The 23,964-nt window shown below is 37.0% G+C and overlaps 1 protein-coding gene across 1 annotated transcript in view; it reads right to left on the bottom strand.

Annotated features, from left to right (window-relative positions):
- The window catches only part of ADAMTS6 (ADAM metallopeptidase with thrombospondin type 1 motif 6), a gene marked incomplete at both ends in the record, with an annotated part of 140,337 nt that overhangs the window by 9,651 nt on the left and 106,722 nt on the right, over positions 1-23,964 (bottom strand). The window contains 7 exons of the mRNA XM_082302160.1: positions 839-1,043; positions 4,562-4,691; positions 14,442-14,580; positions 16,291-16,454; positions 21,074-21,154; positions 21,712-21,835; positions 23,564-23,697. Coding sequence (XP_082158286.1) covers positions 839-1,043; positions 4,562-4,691; positions 14,442-14,580; positions 16,291-16,454; positions 21,074-21,154; positions 21,712-21,835; positions 23,564-23,697 — 977 coding nt within the window. The remainder of the gene's footprint in view (positions 1-838; positions 1,044-4,561; positions 4,692-14,441; positions 14,581-16,290; positions 16,455-21,073; positions 21,155-21,711; positions 21,836-23,563; positions 23,698-23,964) is intronic.

Genomic DNA, 23,964 nt, shown 5'->3' with positions numbered 1-23,964 from the left:
CAAAAAGGTACATAATTTCTTGTTAATAATCACTGAGATTTTTAAAAATGTGTAATTATACTGATTCTCAACAAGTCCATGTACAGATAAAAGAGTTCCATAATTGTTTTATTTGTATTATGCATTGTTTTGGGTATGAAAAAAACTTTATAACTTGCATTCCAGAGAAATTAGCAAGGTTTGCATTGGTTTCAACTGGAGGAGTATCTAGCTCTTTATTTTTTATGTACACTCTTGTTTTCCTTTTCATGCTTCTGTCAGAAATTCATATAAACATGCATATAAAAATGTTTACATTTATATTACTATAGGGATTTCAATACATTATACTTCTGGAAACCATGCACAGAAAATAAAAGCCACTTTTCTCATTATATTGAAATGGTATCATCAGTCAAGACAGTCTGCCAAGCTACACAAATAAAATTCACACCAGAAAGAAGCCTGGTACTTTTTCACAATCCTGATTAATTATCACAACTAGAAGTTTAGCAGAGCTTGAATCATTAAATTAGAATGATTTTGTTCAAAATCATAACATGACCTTCCTGCATAAAAGCTTGGACATGATAATAGAGTAAAATGACTTTAGGTGACTAGCATGTGATACCTGTGAGAGACATGGAGTTAGTTTAGGGTACACTGACACACCGTAGGTTATGAGCATTTTCATAAGAGGCAGGAAACAAAACAATGAGGCAGAGGTGAAACCTCCTCTGGGAAAATTTCTAATTAATCCTTTACTTAGAAAGCAGTGACAGGAAATGTACTAACATTCAGTGGCCAGAGGTCCTGCCTCCACTATTACCAATGAGCTAACACAGCAAAATTTCCTTACCTCTGACCAGTCCAGAGCAACCCACTGTGGGGGGCAGGACTGGTTGTTGCAGGGCTCTTTTTCAATAGGCCGGTGTGTTAAACAGCTGGCAGTGTCCAGCGTCTCCTCCTCAGAAGGTCCAATCTTTCTGATGCAGAGGACTGTTCGTGAACGCATTCCTCCATCACAGGTCTTACTGCACTCTGACCAATCTCCTATAAACCATCTGGATAGAAAATGTTAGGAGACTCAGTAAATGTTTCAGAAACAGAGTTGATAATTGCACAAACCAAGAATGCAAACAGTTTCAACTACTAACCCTAAGTAATTTTTAACAATACACATATTCATGGTGAAATAAACTTACGGGTATTTTTACTGAATATTTTAATTTATTACTCACTGCAAACATATTTTCCAATAATAACACTACTTTGTATTTTTCTTGAGCACCAATTTCCAACCTAGCCTATAGCAGCTAGGAGTCTTTGAGCCTGACAAAATTGAAGCTATTTATGTAGTATTTTGTATTGGACTTGCCTGAAATAATTTCTGTGAAAGTGGTTTGCAACTGGAAATGTTTGGGAACCATTGCTGTAACTTACACCACAGGTCAAAAGCCAAGATGTTTGCCTCTTTAGTATCATTACAATAAAACAATTTCATCTCAAAATTGGGCTTTCTGAGAGTTAATTCTCATCTGATTATGAAACATTTGTAAACCTTTCAATAAGACACCATACTGAAATGCAAAATATTATCATTTTTTAAAGTGAAGCAAACACTGGTAAAACATGAATTCATCACATAAAAAAATTATCCCAACAAATTCTTTTAAAATTTAAAGAACTGTATGATAGATGCTAGAGGGAACTTCTGAGTGTTTCTGTGTATGCAGTAGAAGTCAAGAACTGTAAATAATATTAGATTGCTTTGTGCTACTGCAGAGATTAAAGCAGCTTTTAATCTGGCTGTAAGGTTATATATTTCTATTTCTGGATGGTTAATGCAGCTCAATTAAATCGAAATATCTCTTCATATTGACGAGCACATTTGGTCTTCATTATTTCGTATGTTGATTAGATACTCGCCTGAGTCATCCTTGCAAAGGATGAAGGTGAAGTCGAGTATGCTATCACATGTTGCCAACATGCCAAAAATGTCAGGCATGTCAGCCACTGTGGATGTTCCTGGAAGTATTCCTGGAGCTACCTCATAAGATCTGTCATTTTCTCAAGCTGCTGTCAAAAAAAAAGTGCTGCTATCCTCTTTTGTGTTACATTATGTGTAATATATCCTAATATGAAGCTAGATCAATGCAGAGATGGAAACAATTATGCCACATTCTGTCATTACTTTCCCAGCAAAAGGAAATTAATTTGTGATTCTTCATCAAAAAATCTTATGCTTTTACCAAAATAGGGAGAATTTGAAGCTCTTCAGAGCTTTCAAGAGGCTGCAGTGTTAATTTTCAATTGGTACTATGATTTGCTCAAATGATTTCTCTCTCAGGTACCTCTAATATTTATACTGTATGACAAGATAGCACTATTCATAATCATAGAACTGAAAAAGTATTTTCTTGAAATCTGAAATGTAAGATATAATAAGTATTGAAAACATAGTCTTCTGCTGTTCAAAGACATCAAAGTATAATGTAACTGGCATTCAGTTAGAAAGAGTATCATTTTCATTCCTTTTGGTATACACCACAAGAAGAGTAGAATTGTGCTAATTAAAAAGGGAAATACTTGGCCAGTCCACGTAAACACTCAGTCTTACTGCATGATAAAACTTTCTGCCAAAAGGGTCGAACTTCTTTGGATAACTATCTGTTATTTGAACAGCATTCTAACTAGACTACTTACAGAATCAGGAATTAAGAACCTTTCCTTAGTTTGGCATTTTGTATTCACTCTGTGGGGAACATCAGAATGGAGGCAGACATGGGCTGAACTGCACTGACATGTTGAAGTAGATGCTAATTAATACACTCTACCCATTTTCTGAATACTGATGTCTTGACTTTCACAATGATCATCAATGTCCCTGTATACTGGATGGGGAATCCAAAAGCTTCCCACTTTCTGGGCTGGGTTTTGTTGGTTTGTGGGGGTTTTTTAAGTAGTGGCAGGGAAAAAAAAAACCAAAACAAAAAACCAAAGAAAACAAAACAACAAAAAGACACCCAAAATTTACCTAGTTTTGAAAAACTTTATTACCACTACTTTTTAAAATGTTAATTTGCTAATAGGTAAGCCATAGAAAGGAAGGAACTGGAATGTGTTTGGTGAAGAGGAACTGATTGAACATGACTGCTTTGGTAAAAAGGAACTGATCAAACACGACCGCTTTTCAAGTCCTGCACTCAGATCTGGTTGGTGCATTTAGAGCCATGCTAAACAGGTTATCCAAACAGGGAATAAATGCATATCCTTCCAGGATAAACACATATTTACACATAGACTGTGGGGACAATGATTTTGACCTAATTTTGACCTGTCTGTGACACAGCTTGTTCGCATTCAAAGGTAAGAGCAGTGCAATGGCTTCACTTGGCTTTATGTCAAATGAATGTGTTACATGACACAGCAGGAAGTGTAAGAGACACTGCTCTGCCATCGTGCAACCAGGCACCACACTAGGGAAGCAGCTAAAACTCCAGGAAGAGACTGACTTCATGAAGACCTGTTGGGATTTTAATGCACAATAATCTTGTCTCATTCCTCCTAGCGTCCTTCATGCTACAATTCAGCAGTTTCTGAGAGACTTTTACAGGTGACCACCATATTGTGCAGTATTTCCATTTAATCAGCATTCATGATTTTCATGCCCAGTTGGAACACAGCTAAGGACTACCACCAAAGTCAAACTAACCTGAGCTCGGGAATCAAGAAACTGTTGTATCTGTTCCACCTTCTCCACAAGTTTTATTTATCTCAAAACATAAGAGAAGCTGTTGTTCACATGCTGATATTATTTTCCAGCACAAAATACCACAACTGTTTCTAAACAGGTTTTGTAGTAAGATAAAGCTATGCTAGAAGTCCTTGCCAAACTTCATTTTTGATCAAACGAGCTGCTGAGTTTTTAATTATCTATATATAGCATACAGCTATCTTTAAAAATAAATCTAAATAGAATCTAAGCACCTAATCCTAAAGGCACTCAGCATTACTGTACAACACTGAATATGCTGGAGAAAAAGTTTGACAAAACTATTGTCAGGAAATTGTTTGGTCTGCTTAGCAGTTTCTGTATCTGCCACTTCTCGTGTGAACCCTTCAACCCAAGTGTTAATACAACATACTTTAAAATATGGCAAACATTTCAGATGCAATATTAATAACTAGGATAAAGTTAAGTCTCACCTCAACACTCTTTTTATCATTATTGCCATAAGAATGGTCCCTAGTTCTACTCTGTGCACTACTCACTGCATACGACACTCAGATCCTAAGAAACTGTTTTGCTAGTATTTTTCACTTGCACTGTTTGGTGCAGTCCAAACATCATTATTGTTCCTCAGTCAAATCAATGAAACTCAATCCTCAATGCATTTTTCACAGCTGATTTTAGCACAACAAGAAACCAAAGCAAACCCAAATAGCCTTTCTGACAAGATAGGACATGAATACTTGATGAGAATTTTATATACATTTGGTTAACAGGATTTGTTATAGATTATGAAGACTTTTCTCTCTATGCAAAACAGATGTCCATATTAAGTGATTAATAACTTACTCAGGTGGGCAAGGCTCAGTGTTGCAGGCTCTTTGGTTTTCTGGTGGCTTACTGTCAGGGTCACAGTAATTGTTTTGTACAATGGAGCTGTCATCCAGCCTTTTACACACCACCTCTTGTTTCTGGACACCTTGGGATGAAATGAAAGACCATTAATTAATCATTCTGTTCTTCTAGGTTTTGAGTATAATCGTATTTCACCTATTGATTATTAATTCTACCATCCCACTTTATTTGGCTGAAGGCTGCAGCAGTGAGAATTTAAATTAACTGAATGACCCCTAGCTGCAATTATTTTTTTATTTTCCTTCAATTTTAGGCTACCCCACTGAGCAAGGAATTTAAAATTCTGTTGTTTTCTAAAACAAAGGGAATATATTTATAGATTTACTAGCAGATTGTTTTTATTTATATATTGCATGAAGTCCATTCTCTGTCTGCCATCCTCTCCTACCAAAGACACTTAAATTTCCAAAGAAAACATCACCAAATAGAATGTGGTCACACTTCGATGCAGAATTATTGTTTATGTGCTCTGGTTTAAAACAAACCAGCAATACTGGGAAACAGTGTTGCATTTTTATACATTATCCTACAAATTTTCTTCATTGAAATAACAGAACTATAATTCATTCTGAAAGATGCAGTTTGTCTCTGTGAATACTCATTTTGCCTGGCACTTCCAGCTCCTCTTTCATTGTTAACCATCAACAGGGCAATTTAGAATTGATCATTATTCCCAAAACATGATATATCACTGCCAAGGCAACATTATAAGGTAGTATATTAAGCAGATTTTGCCTTTTTTTTTTTAAAGCAGTAAAGGACCACTGATATGATGACAGTGTAATGTTGTAAAGAGTAATACACACTGCCTTCCTCCTCTCTTAAAAACATACTATATGATGTTCATTAGCATAAAAAACCTGTGGATTTGCAATTCACATGCAGTTTTTATTGAACATGCATAGTTATAAAACATAAAGAACAGGATTATTTGTATTATAAAAGCTGCAAAAAGCTGTACCTTTCTTCATATTCTTAAATATTTAACTTATTCCAAAATGTGAAATGCATACAATTAAAAGGGGATTAAAACCTCCTGGCTTTAAATATCTGCCAACTTTACCTTACAGCCATCTCTCCACTTTAAGGTATGCATAGAATCACAGAATGATTTGGGTTGGAAGGGAACTTAAGGATCATAGAGCTCCAAACCCCCATGCCTGGTCCACTAGACCAGGTTACTCAAAGCCCCATCCAACCTGGCCTTGAACACTTTTAGGACTGAGGCATGCACAACTTCTCTGGGCAACCTGTTCCAGTATCTCACCAACCTCACAGTAAAGAATTTTTTCCTAATATCTAATCTAAACATGCTTTCTTTCCATTTGAAGCCATTCCCACTTGTCCTGTCACATCCTCTTAAAAAAAAGTCCGTCTCCATCTGTTCTGTAGGCTCCCTTTGGATACTGCATGCTTGCAACTAGGTCACCCCTAAGCCATCTCTTTTTCAGGCTGAACAAACCCAATTCTCTCAGCCTTTCTTCATAGGAGGAAATAATATCTTCATTTGGCTCTTGAAAAATAAGTGAAAGATCTAACTATTTGAGAAGCTGTGACAAGATTCACTTTGAATTCTACAATCAGTGCAAAAACTGCTAACAGATGACAATAATTTGAATTAGATCACACAACCTAAGCAGGAGTATTTCTAGCAATTTTCTGCTCATGTTTTACCACAATAAGAAATAGTATCTAACAGCTATAGCAATGCTAGTAACATGGCACTGCTAGCTGATATGCAATACATGTTCAGTTCTGACTAATCATTTATCCTTTCTATCACAAACTGCTTTAATTTTCTTGGTTGAATAGGCTGAATGTGGCCTTCATAATGATATTTTCCTCAAATATATTTGCTTAAAAATAATTTATACACACTTTAGAATTATGCATTTTAATGATGCATACCATTCTCACAAAAGTACTTATCATATAGCATTGATATTAATGTTATATTTTTACTGAATTTCCTACTGGCATCAGACACATTTCCTTCTAGAATTTGGCTAAAAATTGGCAGCCTTAACAAATTCATTTTTGAGGAATTTTGGAATAAGAAAATATTCTAAAGTTCTATGATTGTTAAGTATCACTGTGGTCAGCTTAAAAAAAAATTTCAGGTGTATTATTTACTAAGTGTTGTTCAGGTAGCATATCACCAGTAAGACAGTATTGACCCCATTCACTTACAGTGAAGAATCTTTAATTGATGCCAGGAGATACATTAATCCATTTTTAAAAGGTTCTGCAGCATCTTGTCACACAGTATATAAACCTTACATAATTCCTGTCTAACTACAATGTTATTTAATAAAAAATCTCAGAGAAAAGATCAGATAGTAACTTTTAAAACAAGAAAAATATATGGAAAAAGCTAGAAGTGCTATTTTTTCCAGACAACAGCTACAGCTTGGTTATGCCATGTACTGAAAAATTATCTTTAAATTATCAACACTTTCCTGAGTATATGGTCTCTCTTATAAGTAATCTAAAAAGCACGGATAAACTAGTTCATTTATACTCTGGGGAAAATAATTACAAGCAGTTAGACAGAAACACTTTGCTTTCAAATCTACAGATTTTTAGTTTATAATAAAAGACATAAAATGTCCTCATGACTGGTCAAGGCAATCCTAACAGAAAACAAAACTCCAGTGGCTTAGTGACCATAATCTCCAGAGAACTGACCTGTTTTGCAGATTTCAATTCACAAATAGTCTGTATGACTTTCATCAGTCAAATTTTAAATTACACAGAGCACATTTTATTCTTGAATTAAAATTGCAGGCATGTAAATGCTGTACCTATTTTTAAAACCAATCCCAAAAATTGTGGCTTGTGATTGCAACAGTTAATTATAAAGATGCCAGTACCAATATATAGTGACTCTTGCATCACTAAAACTACTGCATGCTGGTTAACCCAGACATATTTTCTGAGCTCACTCATCAGATCACAAGATGTTCATCGCAGAGCCAAACTTATATTTTCTTTGATGAGGAAAAGTATGTTTTATATGCCTAAAGATAGTTTCATAACTCATTTGAGGGCATGAAAGAAAAACACAGTAGGCACCACTCTACATGGGTCATGAGCAGCAAAGAAAACTGAACAGAAATCAGTTTACTTATAATAGTAATAGTACACTGACTATTTTATAAAAAAACCCATGATTATCTAAACATTTAATTCATCTGGATGAACTCTAATAGAATGAATGAAATCCTAACCAATGCTTAGGAGTACTGGAAAATTCCAGATAATATATGCTGTTATTTGTTGCCATTAGAATTAATTAAGCATGAAAGAAGTTAAAAAGGGAGTAGGCACTTATTTGAGTTATTTTTAAATGCATAAAAATAAAAAAACATAAAGAAGGAATATTTTTCCTTTTCTAGGCTTTTTACCACCAGAAGCTCACTGCCTTACTAAGAATACTTGTGGATCTGGACAGAGTAATACACTTGCCCTTGGAAAATTACAAGATACAAGGAAAGACATGCATGACAGTTAATAAACTATGATTCTGTGATCTACAAGTTCACAGAATTCCAGAACTCATTGTATTGTTTCAGTTCCTATTTCTACATATTTTATATTTCATTTTCTCAGTGTTTCTCATTAAATAATAATCAGGCTCTTAAACAAAATCTTCTATTGTTGCCATCAATTTTTTCTGATTTCCCTGTGTTCTCTCCTTTCCCACTCCTCTCTCTATAGACAAATTTGCACTGTACATGCTGGTATTCTCTGGCATTGCTTTCATTTAGTCTTGTCCAAGTTTGCCACCAGGTATAAAGACCTAAATGAGATAATAATAAACTTTTCTTCTGAAAACCCTTGCCTCAGAATAGAAGAGTTATTAGTGTACTTTCAGGAAAAAGGGGAAGTAATATGAAGAATACCTGTAGAACAGCTCAAATAATATTTCCAGAAAGAAAGAACTCGCTCAGATACTATAAATTTGAGGAAAATTAGAGGAAAATTTTTCAATACAGAAAATATGGGTTCTAGTGTACAAAAAGAAGAGCTGCAATTCTGGATTCCCAAGCCTAAGAACACTACTGATATTAAACATCAATGAAATTATATTCTTGTCCTACATATGAGCATAGAAATCCTAGATAAATAAGAGCTGTCTGTCATCAGACAAGCCTTTTTAACTATATTGTAAATCTGAAGAACCTCTTTTTAGGAAAAAAATTGAAAATACTAAAATAGATCTCAGACTTTGGAGATTTAGTTTCTGCTTGGTTCACTACAGTGAGCATCAAGGCCACTGGCAGAAAAACTATGTGTACTTCTTTCCTTTAACATAAGTGACACTACAAAAAACACAGTTTAAAATCTCCCACAGAATGGCTCAGGTTGGAAGGAACCACAGTGGGTCATCTGGTCCAACTTCCCTGTTCACGCAGAGTCATCCTGGAGCACATGGCACAGGATTGTGCCTAGGCAGTTCTTTCCACTGAGGGAGGCTCCACAGCCTCTCTGGGAAATCTGTTCCTGTGCACAGTCACCTGCACCGTAAACTTCTTCCTCATGTTCAGGTGGAACTTCCTGTGCATCAGCTTCTGCCCATTACCTCTTGTTCCACTGACTAGCACCACTGAGAAGAGCCTCTTGGCACCATCTTGCAGGAGCTCCATGTCTCTCTTGTCCTGAGGAGCCCAGAACTGGACACAGCTCTCCAGGTGAGGCCTCACCAGGGCTGAGTACGGGGGCAGAATCACCTTCCTCCACCTGCTGGCAATGCTCTTCCTAATGCCCCCCAGGATACCACTGGCCTTCTTAGCCACCAGGACAGTCCGCTGGCTCATGGACAGCTTGTTGTCCACCAGGATCCCCAGGTCTGCAGAGCTGCCCCCCAAGGAGGTCAGCCCCAGCCTTTGCTGAATTTCAGATGGCTCCTCTCTGTCCATCTCTCCAACCTGTCAAGGTCCCTCTGAAAGGCTGCACAGCACTCTGGGGTATCAGCCACTCCTCCCAGGTTTGTATCCTCAATGAACTTGCCAAGGAGGCATCTGTCCTTCATTGATGAATTGATGAATAAGTTAAACAAAACTGGGCCCAATATCGAACCTTGGGTAACACCACCAGTGACAGGCCTCCAGCCAGACCCAGTGCCACTGATTACAAACCTCTGGAATCTGCCAGTTCTCAATCCACCTCACTGATCACTCATCTAGTCCATAGCTCCTGAGTTTGCCTATGAGGATGCTGGGAAAGAGTATTGAAAGCCTTGCTGAAGTTGAGGTAGACAATATCCACTGCTGTCCTCTCATCCATCCATCCAGACAGCTGTTTCATTGTAGAAGGCAATCAGTTTGGCCAAACACCTATTACCTTCAGTGAACCCATGCTGACTACTCCTGATCACCTTCTTGTCTTCCACATGGATAGAGATGGCCTCTAGAATGAGGTGCTGCATCACCTTCCCAGGGATCAAGACGAGGCTGACTGGCCCACAGATACATTTGCTTTCTTCCAGTTCTCAGCACGTCTCTCGATTGTCATTACTTTTCAGAGGTGATCATGAGCAGCTTCATTACGATGTGCACCAGTTCTCTCAGCACTCATGGATCCATCCCAACAAGGCCCATGGACTTGAGTAGGTCTGTCTAGTTGTTTCAGACCAAATCCTCCTTCACTAAAGGGAATGTCTTCCTTTCAACATCTCTTCACCCTGGTCTCCTGAGCCAGGAATCCCTGAGGCCTGGTCTTGTCAGTGAAGATTGATGCCAAGGCATTCAGTAACTCCGCCCTCTCCTCTTCCTCTCTTACCAGGGTCCTGTCTCCATCTAATATTGAGTCCACATTATCATTTTTTTCCCTTTCATTATTGATGTATTTGAAAAGACCCTTTTTTATTATGCTTAGCCAAATTTAAGTCTAGCTGGGCATTGGCTTTCTAGTCTCATTTCCGTTTACCCTGACCACCTCTCTATATTCAGTCCAGGTGGCCTGACCCTGCTTCCATCTCCTGTATATTTTCTGCTTATACTTGAGTAATGACAGTAGTTCTTCATTCATCCAGAGGTCTCTTGCCCCCTTGGCCAATTTCTTTCTCACTGTGATGCAGCATTCCTGAGCCTGGAGTGATCCTTGAGCATCAATCCACTCTTTTGGACCCCTCTTCCCTGAAGGGCCTGTTCCCATGGGATTCTTCCAAAAAGATCCAAAAAGATGAGGTTAAAGTTAGCACTCCTCAAGTTCATGGTTGTAATGTTTCTTGCTGTCCTGCTACCTCTTAATATAATACTGAACTCAACAATTTCATGGTCACTACAGCCAAGGTTACCTCCCATATAAGACTTCTGCCTTTTAGAGGCAATCTAATCATGTAACTGTTTCTTTCATGAAAAACTCTAACTTATCTCCTAGATCATTCTATTGAGAATACAGGGGATCAGGAGGCATAATGTCTACTGTGAAGAGCCCATTGACTTCAGGTGCCTGGAAGAGTTTTCACATGAGACAATTAAATTCCTTGAATGCTTCAGAAACCAGAAATTAAAGAGAGCTACGTATACAATCATGAACTCATAATTAGCAAGTAAGAGTGTACTATATGCTTTGAGTTGCTCAGTACCATAAGAAACACACAGGGGAAGCAGGAATGGAATCCAGACCTCTGGCTCTTGAATTGAGCTGTAGTAAACAGGAAACCTTTCTCCTCCTTCCTACCATCCCACTTACTATGTCTTCTTATTCTTTAAAGCCAAGACAGATCCTAGAACAGAGGTTCTGTTTGAAAAGTTAATGCATTTTTATTGTTCTGATGTAACTCCTCAGCACAGCAGAGATGAACGCAATATAGAAGTCCAGCAGAAAAGACAGCATGTTACTATTCAGAGAAGACAGCATGTTACTATTCAGAGATTGTAGGTTCCTCCTAGCTTGCTCTTAGGTTGTTCCTTGACTCCCGCCTGCTCTAGTTACCTTTCTCCAAGATAAGGCATACTAACAGCCCTAGGAAGAGCTGAATGCAGTGGATTGCTCTCAAAACACTATGAAGAAGAAACAGCACAAAAAATCAGACACTTCTGCCATATACAGTACTCCAAAACTATTTAAACTTTGTACTGCCACAATGTCTTTATGCTCTGTTTCATGACATTCAACACATACGCTCAAGTTCACTTTGGTTACTACATCAAGTAATATCCATGTTTTAAGAGTCACAGACTGGTCAAAATAAGCAACGCAGATACAGTTAGCCTGATTTAGACTAGACTTAAGCAAGGTTGAGTGGACATAAGGTAGCCTGTTAACAGCCTCTGAAAACAGTCCCTGGTTAATTGGTCCCTCTTTAATAGAGCACATGTAACTACAGAAAACAATATTTCATAATCATTCTTATTTCTGACATGTCCTGGCTTCTAAATACTTGCAAAGCTGATGTTCTTCTAAGACAGCTTTTTAAGTCTTACATACACCTAGATAAAAAGACATAACCTTCAAACACAGACAAGTTCAGAGATGGACAGATTTGCCTACAGCTTTTATATAAACCCTACACTTGGCTATAAAAGTATATCTGGCTCTATGTTATCCGGAGCTTTCCTGGATCAAGACAAATCGTGATCAAACTTAATTAGCCCATGCGCTACAGTAAGAGGCTGGAAAATGTTGGTGCCTTTAATTTGTTCACAGTCTTTTCCTAATACAAAATATATTTTTATAATCTCATAAATAAAAAATAAATTCCATGCCAATATTCTTCACACATACTTATCCTTTTTTACCTTCAGTGAGAAATTCTTTAGCTGTTTAATATTGTGTTGTATTTTGAGGTCTATCAAAATGTCTCTTTTAAAGACCAAGTTCAAGCATGGACTTAATAATGAATACTATAGAAATAAATAAAGCTATACAGTGGTTTCATTTCTAAGCTTCCTCAATATTTCATATTTATATTAGCTAAATTTTCCAGTTAAAGCTTCTGTCTCTTCAACCTTTGTCTCCCTTTTCTCTTTTCCTGACTCAGCTCCTCCTTAGAATTGTGTCTTCTTTTGGCATATGGAGAAAGGTGTTTCATAAACTGAGGGGAATAGCAGGTTCTCTCACAGAGAAACCAGATTTATTTTTTAACATTAATTACAGCTACAATGAAATATTTATTTATGAGTATGGTGCTCAGTGAAAATAAGCAACCACAGTATATCCTTTAATTAAACTGAAAGAGAGGAGAGAAAAGTGCCTGATTTGGCCACCATAAGCTACCAAAGAAAATCTCTCCTCCACCTCCTCTGATTTTAAATTAATAAATACAAGCTGCTTTTAGGGATTCACAAATCTTCCCTTGAAATCTAACAATTACATCCAAATTTTTTAATCTAGACTAGTACTTACTCCTTCAGAGCCAATTATTTTTTCCACTGTATTTTGTCAAATGTGTGAAATGACAATGACCTTCATGGCAGAAGATCCATGGCTAAAATCTTGTCTCTACCTAAATCAATGGGAGCTTTCCCATGACTTCCGAAAGATCATTAGCTCATTATCATCCCAAAAACCAGGAATTGACAATACCTTTAAGGTTCTGATCATTGGAACTTTCTTTCTCTAGGAACCAGGCACTTTTCTTCTTCGTACTTCTCCTTTAAAATATTTTTTCCCTGCCACACTTACCATTACTAAAACTGGAGTTAAAAAACACAATCTGTCAACCAGGAATCCAACAAATGAACATAAAAATATTGGGAAAAGTTGGCATCATCCTCTATTTTGTTTCAAGACTTTCTCTCTAGTGGCACAGAAAAGAATCAGTGTTGTCCTTTGTGTATTATGCAGGGTTGGCTGTATTTAAACTGCAGACAACTAGAAACAGCCACAGCAGCTTCCAGCAGAAAGGTGAGTCATGATGGTTCTAAACATGAATACTTCCCACAGACAGAAAAAACAAGAAAGTGACAAGTATTTGGTCCAAAGGTCCTTTAAAAATATATGGTGTCTTCTTCTTGATACGTGCTTTCCACAGTGCCGTAGAAACTGAAATTCTGAGATGCATTTAAAGCACTCTCCCATATCTTCTGGAACAGAGGTATGTTGGGGAGATGATTCATTCAGTCTCCAGAGAGAAGAAAGATACTGTTCACACAGCACTTCTACTCACCAGTCCTTGCAGCAGCAATGGTGTTGGCTTTGAAGGAAGCCAACTGTCCTGCTCTCCCAGCCAGAGGTAAAGAATTGCATTGGTGGCCACTAGAGGGAGGATTAGGAATACAGTAAGTTGTGGGCAAAAGCCACCCATGATGAACCGCATGGGACAACCTACAAATCCCCCACTGCTGCCCGAGGGCAACAATTCTCAGATATTGCTATGGGCTGGCAAGTAAAATCCAATTGTTAGCATCTTCTACAGAGGAGCTGCCAAAATGCATCCTAAACTTTGGTGGCTGGAGGGTAGGAGGGCTGACTAGGATTGTGTGAAGCACACCTACAAAGACACAGAGACACATCTCTTTATTTACTGCCTATTTTGCCTTTTCACTTTTAATCTCCTTACTTAAAACTTCTGATGTCCTTTATCAGCAAAGCTCCTGTGAAAAACAAACATACCAGCTTCAAGGGAGTCTCAGAATTATCAGCAGAGAGAGACACTGTGCCAAGATACACTGTATTAACAAAAAGATCTGAACATATTAAAGGTACTTAAAACCAACAAAATCCGCTGTGATTAAAATAAATGTTTGTTAAGGTTCGAGGCATACCTGAAAGAAATGTTTTCAATTAGTCACCTAGATAATTACATAGTGAAGTGCATCTTGCAATTCAGTTTACCCTGTAGCTTGACTGGGTGGTGTCTTACCTCCTGCACAAGTGGCAGAACATTCTGACCAAGGCAGATGATTCCATGCAAAGCCAACCTCATTGTCTCCACTGCCAGTGCGAGAGATTGGAACATTGAATTTATATTTTATCCCCAAATTCTGTTCCTGCAGCAGAATCTGTAGTTGAAAACAACTGGTTATACCATTAAAACAGGCAAGCAGAGGGCAAACACAGTGACATTTATTCTAGGCATGTGCTGAGTTCTGCTGAATGGGAAAAAAGTAATAAAGGAAGTCACAGTCATTCTATTTAGATATCCCCCAAAAGAATCTGTAATAACATTTAAATTATATACAAAAGATAAATATTTTTATCTAAGCTGAGCTTTACCTTTTTTTTCTCCCTTAACACAATTTTATTATTTCTGTCAGTTCCTTACTCCTGACCAAATTGTTTGAAAAAGCTAGTTTTCACAAAATTAATATCTTCATGGAAACTAACTTGAGACCTGAATAATTATGGGAGGACAAAGCTGGAAAAAGACATTACTGTAGAAACATGCAGCAGTTCTAACTGAAATCTTGTGAGGAGTACAAGCCACAATTGAACCTATCTCTTCCCTTGTTAGCCCTTCTAGTGACTACAGTACATTACATTACTTCCAGTAATGATAGTAACACTAACAGACTGTTGCTGAGGCCATTGTTTTCCCCTAATGCAATAGCCAACAACATAAGCTTGGTGGTATCACACCTGTGATTCCTTTAAAGGAATAACAAAACTCTTGCTGCAGCCACATCACTGCAGGTGACACAGACACAAGTGCAATAATCACCATGAGTTTTTGTCTATCCTCACTGTTGAACTGTACTTCTACAGATAATGTGTCCAACACTAGCCTTTGACTCTATCAAACTTCTTTTTTCATTGCTAATGCATGTTAGATGCAGCAATCTGACTCACCTTGGAGCTACTTTTCATCCATTTTTACTTTCTCTTACATTTTGCAGAAGCATGTCTGCCGACCTCCACAGGGCAAAAAGAGCAGAGAACTTTCAGAAAGGAAGTCAGTGACACAGATTGAATGAAAGAAGGCACTATAATGGTGTAACTCATTCTGTGTGGACTGTCTAGCTTACGCACAGCTACAGAAGGAAAAAAGATTATTCAGGTGTTTGGAAATGCTGCCTAAAATGTGGATATCCATGCAACAATTATTCTATACAAAAAAATATCCTATCTGGCTCAAGCAATCCCTGAACTGCAAATCTGGCAGCTGACAGAATACACTGGGAAAGTATCACCTTGTTCTTACACTCCTCCTCAACACAGTAGTGAAACAGCAGGCTCACTATTGCCTGTTGTCAGAGATGATATTAGGATCCTGGATCATATCTTCTGTTACATTCTCATACTTTATAAAATGTTTTAAGAGCAATGTATGTCACAGGAGTATACTTTAACATGCGTCATACCATTATACTCATTCTGTGGTAAGAGTATATATGGTCACACTCAGGCTTAAAGCTACTGACACGTGCAGAACTGTTGGGAACTGTCAAGTGTCGGCAGTATGCAAAAATACGATATATGGCCCATTTACAATTTTGGCTACCACTACTGTGAACCACATTTAAAGAGATGTGGTTCATTTCCAGTGAGATTTCCTGGTGCTCTTCTGACTTTATCCCTATTTCATGACAATGTTTGCCAGTCAGTTTTGAAAGGTAGGAAATCTGTGTTAAAACACTCACACAAAGTCCCAGCTACGCAAGCTGTATCCTGTTTGTAAACTCAACCTATTTTGATTTCATTAATGGCATTGTCTTTTCTCAGAACACAAATACACATTTCGATTTTCAAAAATATATTTATTATAACTTTACCATGACTATGAGGTTTTCTGAAGTAGGGCCTAGTGCTTCCAGAGACTCTGGTTCATCTGTTGGCCTCTTGTAATGGAAAGCTGTTCCAGCAACATCAAACTTTCTTGGCCAGTCAATAGTCCAGGCACCATTAATATAGTAGTCATCCTCTTCAGATTTTAAAGCTTAAAAAAAAATACAAGCCACCTAAAAATTGGAAGCAGCATTTATAATGGAGAAGCCATTGTAAATTAATCTACTAATCTGTTAGAAGTATGTGAGATTCAGCTCTATATCACTGTTTTTTCAAACAATATAAAGCCTTTTCTTTAGACCTGGTCAAAATATCCTTCATGTAAATCAACAATTTTGCCTCTGCAATGATCTTCAATGTGCAGATTATTTTGCACGTTTCAACATGCAGATGCTGTATGAAATGAACCAGAACGCCTCATGTAACTTGAAATATATCTTCATCTTTAAAACTGACTCCATGTGCAATGTATGCTGAACTACATGAGATACATGCATGCCTGAAATGTATAATCAGTTATCAACCTCATGTTTAGATTAAGAAGCTGGGGGCATGGAATAAGTATCACAGACAATGTGCAGAGGAAAAAAAGAGAAGGAACATTGAGTCTGACATATGGCACCAGTCGGCTGTTGTTTTATTGCATATGTCTACCACTTTTTCTTTCTCCTCATTAAAGCACAAATACAAGATATTTCTACTACAACTGAAAAATTAGCTACTTAATCTGGTAAGATATTTTATCCTTCTTAATTTACAGCATTGAACCATGAAAGCATTGTAGATAAAACAGAAATTTCATAGCTAACTGACCATTAGGTTAGCAAGCACATACTATTCAGGGATTTGTATTTGATATTTTATTAATAATATTAACATTAAGTTTCTAAATATGAAACTGACATTGTATCTTAAGGTGAATATTCAGTTAATTAACTATTGACTTCTTGATTTAAGGTGAAGATTACCAAGTTTTACATAGTTTATTTATTTATTTATTTATTTTAAATAAAACATGTTTTTAAAGGAAACATTATGGTTGGAACCCCATAGTGAAAGCACATGTCATTTTTGGTTGAGACAAATAAGTGACTTTACTGGATAGGGAAAAACTTCACATCATAATGTAAAGGAGTAAGACAGCTTCAGTTATCTGACACTTTATTCTCAACTACATGTGTGTGTTAGTTTACCTTGAACAGAGAAAATGCTTTGGTGATGCTTAAACTGTCTAAAACAGATCAGAGAGCATTAATGGGAGCGGGAGATAGTGCGAGAGGTGGTACTGTTCTACTGGTGACAATGATATTCAGCAGAAATTAGTAAACATTTCCATCAGCACCATAAGGTCTGAAAATTAACATACCTATGCTATATGTGCTTAAACTAATATACATCCAAAAGCAAAGCAGGTAATTTTTTACTTGACTGCCAAAGAAAAATGCATTTTCATTCTGTAAATATATTTACCTAATGTGAGTTGTTATGCACAGGTGAAGGCCACAGTTGTGAACAGTAGTCCAATAATTACATAATAACAATTATGCAGTGGTATAATGCTAGTAGCTTATGAGACAGAAAGAACAAGTTCATGCTCCTAATCAAATCATTTATGAGAACCTGAAATGCAGGAAGCCCACAGAAAATTAGCATAAGAGGAATATAAAGTCATGTGTCGCCTTGGATCAAGCCATTTAAGGGAAGATAACAGCATCACTAAACATGCAGTTTTTTCTGCAGCTCTGAACACAAAAAATTTTGTTGCTGCTGGGTTATCTGTTGGAGAAATCAGTTAAAATATTGTACTGTTTGTGCAGCTGCAGAAATGGGCTTTACACCTATTTTGTCACGTAGAGAGCTAACTGAATTATCTAACTGCACCCCAAATTTGAGGTCATGGCTTTCAAAGAACTGCATTCTAGTTTAAGGAACTACCGGATGTTTGCTGTGAGTTAGTTTGAAAGCCTTAGTTTGAATAAAGGAGCCAGTGTGACAACAACAGAGGAAGAATATTTCTTTGTATTTTAGAATTATAGAATAGTTTGGATGGAAAAGGACTTTTAAAGGTCATCTAGTCAATAAGCAGGGACATCTCCAACTAGAACAGGCTGACTACTACAAAACTGAGAAGGTTTAGTATACTTTCAAACGGAGAAATTTATTTCTTAAACTGTAATAATGTATTTGGCAGTACTGCACATAAGACAACATATAGTAATATGCGTAAATGGTTATTTTCAGTAGAATCAGTTCTATAATCTTATTCATGGTGTGGCCACACAAAGAGCTGTCCTGGAACAACAAGAGGAACTCCATAAAGACAGAGAAGGAGCTGTGAAGTGGACACTGCCACTGAAGAAATATTCATAAAACAATACCCTTGGGTTTTGTACTTAAACATAATAAACTCATTTTGCTTGTCTAGTTCCTTTAAGGGAGCAGACAAATCAAAGCCTTCCTTTCCCCAGAATCTGGTTATCCTAAAACAGAGATCTGGTTCACACTCAGTGAACAACATACACCATAATAAAATGAAATAGCCCCTGCAACTTCAAAAGATTATCTTTCACTAGGATATAATGGCAGTTTTGAAAGCTGGAAACACAAAAAACTAGTAAAGGAGAGGAAGCCCCCATTTTGTAGTCAGGGCTCTGTGGCATGAAACAAGGTAGTGAGGGCAGAGCCTGAAAGTCCAAGAATCCCTTGAATTTGTGACAAGCACATAAAAAAAGTGTTTATGTACAACTTTACGTTTTTAGATCTGTGGCCAGATTAAATACCAATGACATTGTATGTATTTTTTATTTAAACCAAAAAACTTGTATTTTTCATTTATTTTATTCAGACGGTGCCAATCAAAATGCTTTCCCAGCATCCTCTGCTCTACTCTTAGAAAAGAATGACAGTCAACTGCAGCAGCATCTTTGTTCTGGTTTTCAGCTGTCCATTAAAGAGTTCTTGGCAGATAATGACCATGACAAGATACATAGCATGACTCCCTCCTGCCACCTCTCTTTGAAATGTCAGTGCAGGATACAGAAGCAACTTAAATGTGGTATATTTTGACATGGGAGAGGGGTCCTGGGGAGCATGATGCTGAAAGAACAGTAAGCACTCAATTGCTGGTAGTGTTACTAATCCTGCAGAATGGAGGGAGATTGACTGTCTGCTGAACTACAGAAGGGTGGGGGCAGGCAGAAAGAAAGGTAGGCATTCAGCAGTAAAAGGTGCCATTATTTGAGGAGGTATCTTTTCAGCTTTTTACCGGCTAGCGCTTGTAGTTCAATGCCTTAGAAAGCCTCGAGCAGCCTTGAGAGGTAGCAAGGGCGATCTAGCACTTCAGTAGCTCTAAAATCGGTACCTGAATCAGCTGCAGAGCAAATACCATCAGCAGAAGCAAAGAGGGAGAAATACAGCTCCCTGCTCGCTCAATTTCCTCCAGTTAGAAGCTTTCAAATGAGACAGACGACAAGATGTTCGCAGAAAGGGTAGCAGAGCCGGGAGAGGGCGGGGCCTCCCTCGATCGTCTCTTGTATCCGGAGAAGGGGAAAGGGGAGGACTGGGGGCGGACCCGGGGTGAGCGGCCAGTGAGACACTGCTAAAGAGTCTGAGTTACATTTGGGTTTGCCCACGCTTAGAACAAAGGAGCTCAGAGCACATGGCAGAGGCAAGTGTCTTTGGGAGGGGGAAGGGAAGCTCAGAACAGGCAGCAACAATTATTGTCAATATAATCTACTTAGGAATTCATGTTCCGATGAGGATAATTGCCTTTCTAACTCACACTCACACACATCACAATTCTTTCCAACATGTTAGTGTTATTTACCACCTACATGCACTAAAGACTGAAAGAAGTAGCCTCAGCAGTTGCTTTTCAGCTTAAAGAGGTAATAACTTTTGCTAGTGTTAATTTCTTAGATTGCTGTACAACTAATTAGCTCTCTAATCCATTTCTGACTAAAACTGGTGTTCTTGAACCACTGTCAACTGACTGCTATGCAAACCAAGGTACATAAACTTTCAGCAATGCATGTTCTCTGGAGTTTGACTAAGTCAGATCTGTAAATATCAGTATTAAAAAAACCAGAAAGCACATTTAACTACCTCCAGAGAAATGAGTAAAAATCTGAGACTCTGAATTTAATCCTAGGCTTTACAGTAGGCTTCCTGAAAGATTTCAATTAATCACATACATTTTCCTGCACCTAATTTTCTTACCCAGAAACCAGGAATGGTGTCTAGAACCTACAATGCAGCAACATTGTGTAATTGATACATTAAATTCCCTTGAAGTAAAGAGACAGGATTGTTACCATTTAAGTAACTTAGGCTGCTGACGAAATAAAATCGTGTTTTTAAACAGTTTAATCCCCCAAGACACTTTCCAGATGGAAGACACTACTTCACAGTGGGACAGGAGATTATTTGAATTTTATTTCCTTGTTACCAAGTATTTTATTTCCTCATATTGAGAATTATTTCCTCATCCACTTCAGTTCAAGTCTAACACTTTAGCTATAGTCAAGTTGGCATGATTTTGCACTGAATGGACAAGGAGGAAACGCGTGGTGTATTTCAATAGCTCCATTTAAGAGAATACACCCTAACTCACTACTAACTGTCTTATCCCAATTTAGCTGTATTAACAGCTAACTATTCCCTCTGCTGCTTCTATTGTGTATAAGGTTTGGCCAAACCAGGAAATGTGCTTTCAAATCACAACATACACTCTGACTTAACAACAATCTGCTATATAAAGAATCCCCTTACCAATGTAGTTTTTTGACATCGCCACTTCTCTTACTTCAATGTGCACAGAACCTCTTGGAATTTGAACCACTTCCATATACCCTGTAAGACAAAGATACATTTTATTTGCTGTTGTTTTCTTTCATCATTTTTAAGTAATGAAAATAACCATTAATGAATTAATTTTAGTAATAAATTAGAATAATTTTAGAATAAAATTAGTATGAGATATGGGATTCAAATGTACTTGAACATTTTCTTTCATGTGATACAAAGGAAAATTCTTTAAACTTCACACAATTTTTAACTGATGGCAAGAACTTATGTATTCAGGAATTCCTTTTTAAGTGCTAATAAAATATTTTCAACACTGTATTTTGAGGAATTAACATTTAAAAGGGCCTTAGGATCATAGATAATTCAAGTGGTAGAGGATTTCAGTCAGCCATTTAGCTCAACTTCCTGTTACAAGTAGGGGCAGCTAATAGATCAGACCAAGTTACTCAGAGCTTTATCCTGCTGGGTCATGAAAAACTCCAGAGACGGAAACTGTACAACAGCAATGTCATGCTGGGAAGTTAGTGCTGAAGACAGCACTAATATTTGCTAAAGAGTCATCTACACACATTGTGCAACAGAATGGACATACATGTACATACCTCCTCTGGGCAATGAATCATTGAAGAAACCTTCAATGGCTTCACATGTACTCCCATCTCCTCCACAAACACGGCATCTATCTTCCTTAGCATCAGACCCCAAAATATTATCACAACCTACATGCTGAGAGCAGATAAAAACAAATATTTTAACAGCATGATGGTCATGCACCACTATTTCTGAAGTTTCTTTCAAGTGTTCCTTTCAAGTTTGAGATACTCAGTTCTTTTTATCTACTCTATTTTTGATAACCAAGACTTTAAGTGGGTTCTCACTTGACAATGAAAGAAGATAAAAAAGGAGAATAATTCATGTTTTGGGTTGTTACCAAATCTTGATTAATAAAAGCCTTGCATTTCTACTGTGACTTCCAGTAAGGGATTTCACAATGTTTTGCAAATAATATAATTATTATACTTATCAATAAATGATTGCTGATGCAGTTATTTGATATTAAAACAGCTGCATGCCCTCTATATTGCTTCTTCAAGGTAAACATTTGCTGACAGCATAAGTAGTATTCGTAAGGCATTACAGCTTCATAGACCATATTTCCAAATGCTGCACGGGAAACTTGAAATTTTAATAAGTCTGAACATAAAGTGTAAATGACTTCACAGTAATAATAAATGCTGAATGAAACATAGTGAAAGGCTGAACAGCATGCTGTAATAGATGAAAATTAAGTAAAATAAATTAAAATAAAGACAGAACCATTGGGGAAAAGAAAAAAAATTAGGATGAAATAAGTAGGTTGTAAACAGAATAAAGGCTGCAGCTTGCCAGTATTTTTCCAGGAGTCATACAAAGAAGAAGGTAGGTACATAACTGTCTAGCTGTCTTTGTTTCCTGTCTAGCACTATTATTTACCACCTTGTAAACAGCTAATACACACTTCATAAGAAAAGTTAAAATACTTTAAATAGCTGACAAAACATTATTATTTCAACTATTTACATTTCAAACTACTAATTCACCAAGATGACAGACACCCAACTTTCTTCACAGGTCATTCTCAACTTGAGATTTTTTCCATCAGTTTACTAAAACATGGCAAAATCTTTTGATCTCACTATGTCATTCAACAAACATACATCTTCAGCCCTCCATTTAGCAAAGAACTTCAGCATTAAGCTTTAGTTATGTTAGTGGTTTTGTTGAAATCAAATAATTTTTAGAGTCACTAGTACTTTTCAAATGTCTAGACTAAGTACATAATTAAATGCTTTGCTAAACTGAGGAAGCATTGGAATGTTAATAACCAAAAAATACGGTATAGGACCCCAATTCTATTGAAATTCTTGTACTGCAGTTCTATAGGAATTTTACAAGATAATCAGATTTTTAGTAAATGGCAAATACTTACATCATAATACATTTTTTCCTAGAACCACAGAGCAATAGTGATGACTTTCTGTTCCAACTACATTAACAGCATGATTTTTTGCAATAGGATGAGCTAGTTAAACAAATTAATATGTTCACATTTAGTGTTTTTCAACCAGAGTGAAGTTCTAACTGAAATCATGGAACAGGCCTTGGAAGAGAGAAAGGAACCTGTTCATCTCCTGTTGCCATTTCCATCAGCTCTTCAACAGAAACCATAAAGCAAGTATTTTATCTGCCAGATAAAATGGCAGATTCTAATGCCTTTGAGAAGTTACTGAAATTCAAATTATTCGTCTATTTTATGCAATACCTTTCTTAACTTTTTGTCTCAATCTTACACTTCTATTAACAATTTGACCTGTCAGCACTTCCTTTTATGTAATATACAAGTACCATAACTAAATATAGCTGACAGCAGACACAACAAAGTAATCCATAAGTACTTTATAAAACATTTGTAACCTTGCATTCTCCATTGATACAGATATCCAGTGAATCAGCATTGCACTGAGTCCCATCTATCACTGCAGGAGCACGTTCAGTGTAAAAATTATACCCTTCAGCCAAGCAGTTTAATGCACATGGTTTAACCCCACCTGGACAACAAAAACAAATGAAAGGGAAAAAAATTAACAGAAACCTTGAAAAGTTAAGGTTTAGTTAAAAATATTATACATAAACAGACCTGAAATAGACAATCTCATACCTGACAAATATAAGGTATACTGTTTATTTAACTTCCGCTTACTGATTTATTTGACTCTTCTTTTTTGCAAAAAATATTATTTCACATAGCAGTATATGTCAAGGCTGGCTGGTTCCATAATGATGCCATTATGCCAGCACAGTCCTAATGATTATTG

This window comes from Coloeus monedula (assembly GCF_965178545.1).
Source record: "Coloeus monedula genome assembly, chromosome: Z".
NCBI classification, from domain to species: domain Eukaryota; kingdom Metazoa; phylum Chordata; class Aves; order Passeriformes; family Corvidae; genus Coloeus; species Coloeus monedula.
The sequence above is the reverse complement of the archived record's forward strand: the minus strand, read 5'-3'. Positions and strand labels throughout refer to the sequence as shown.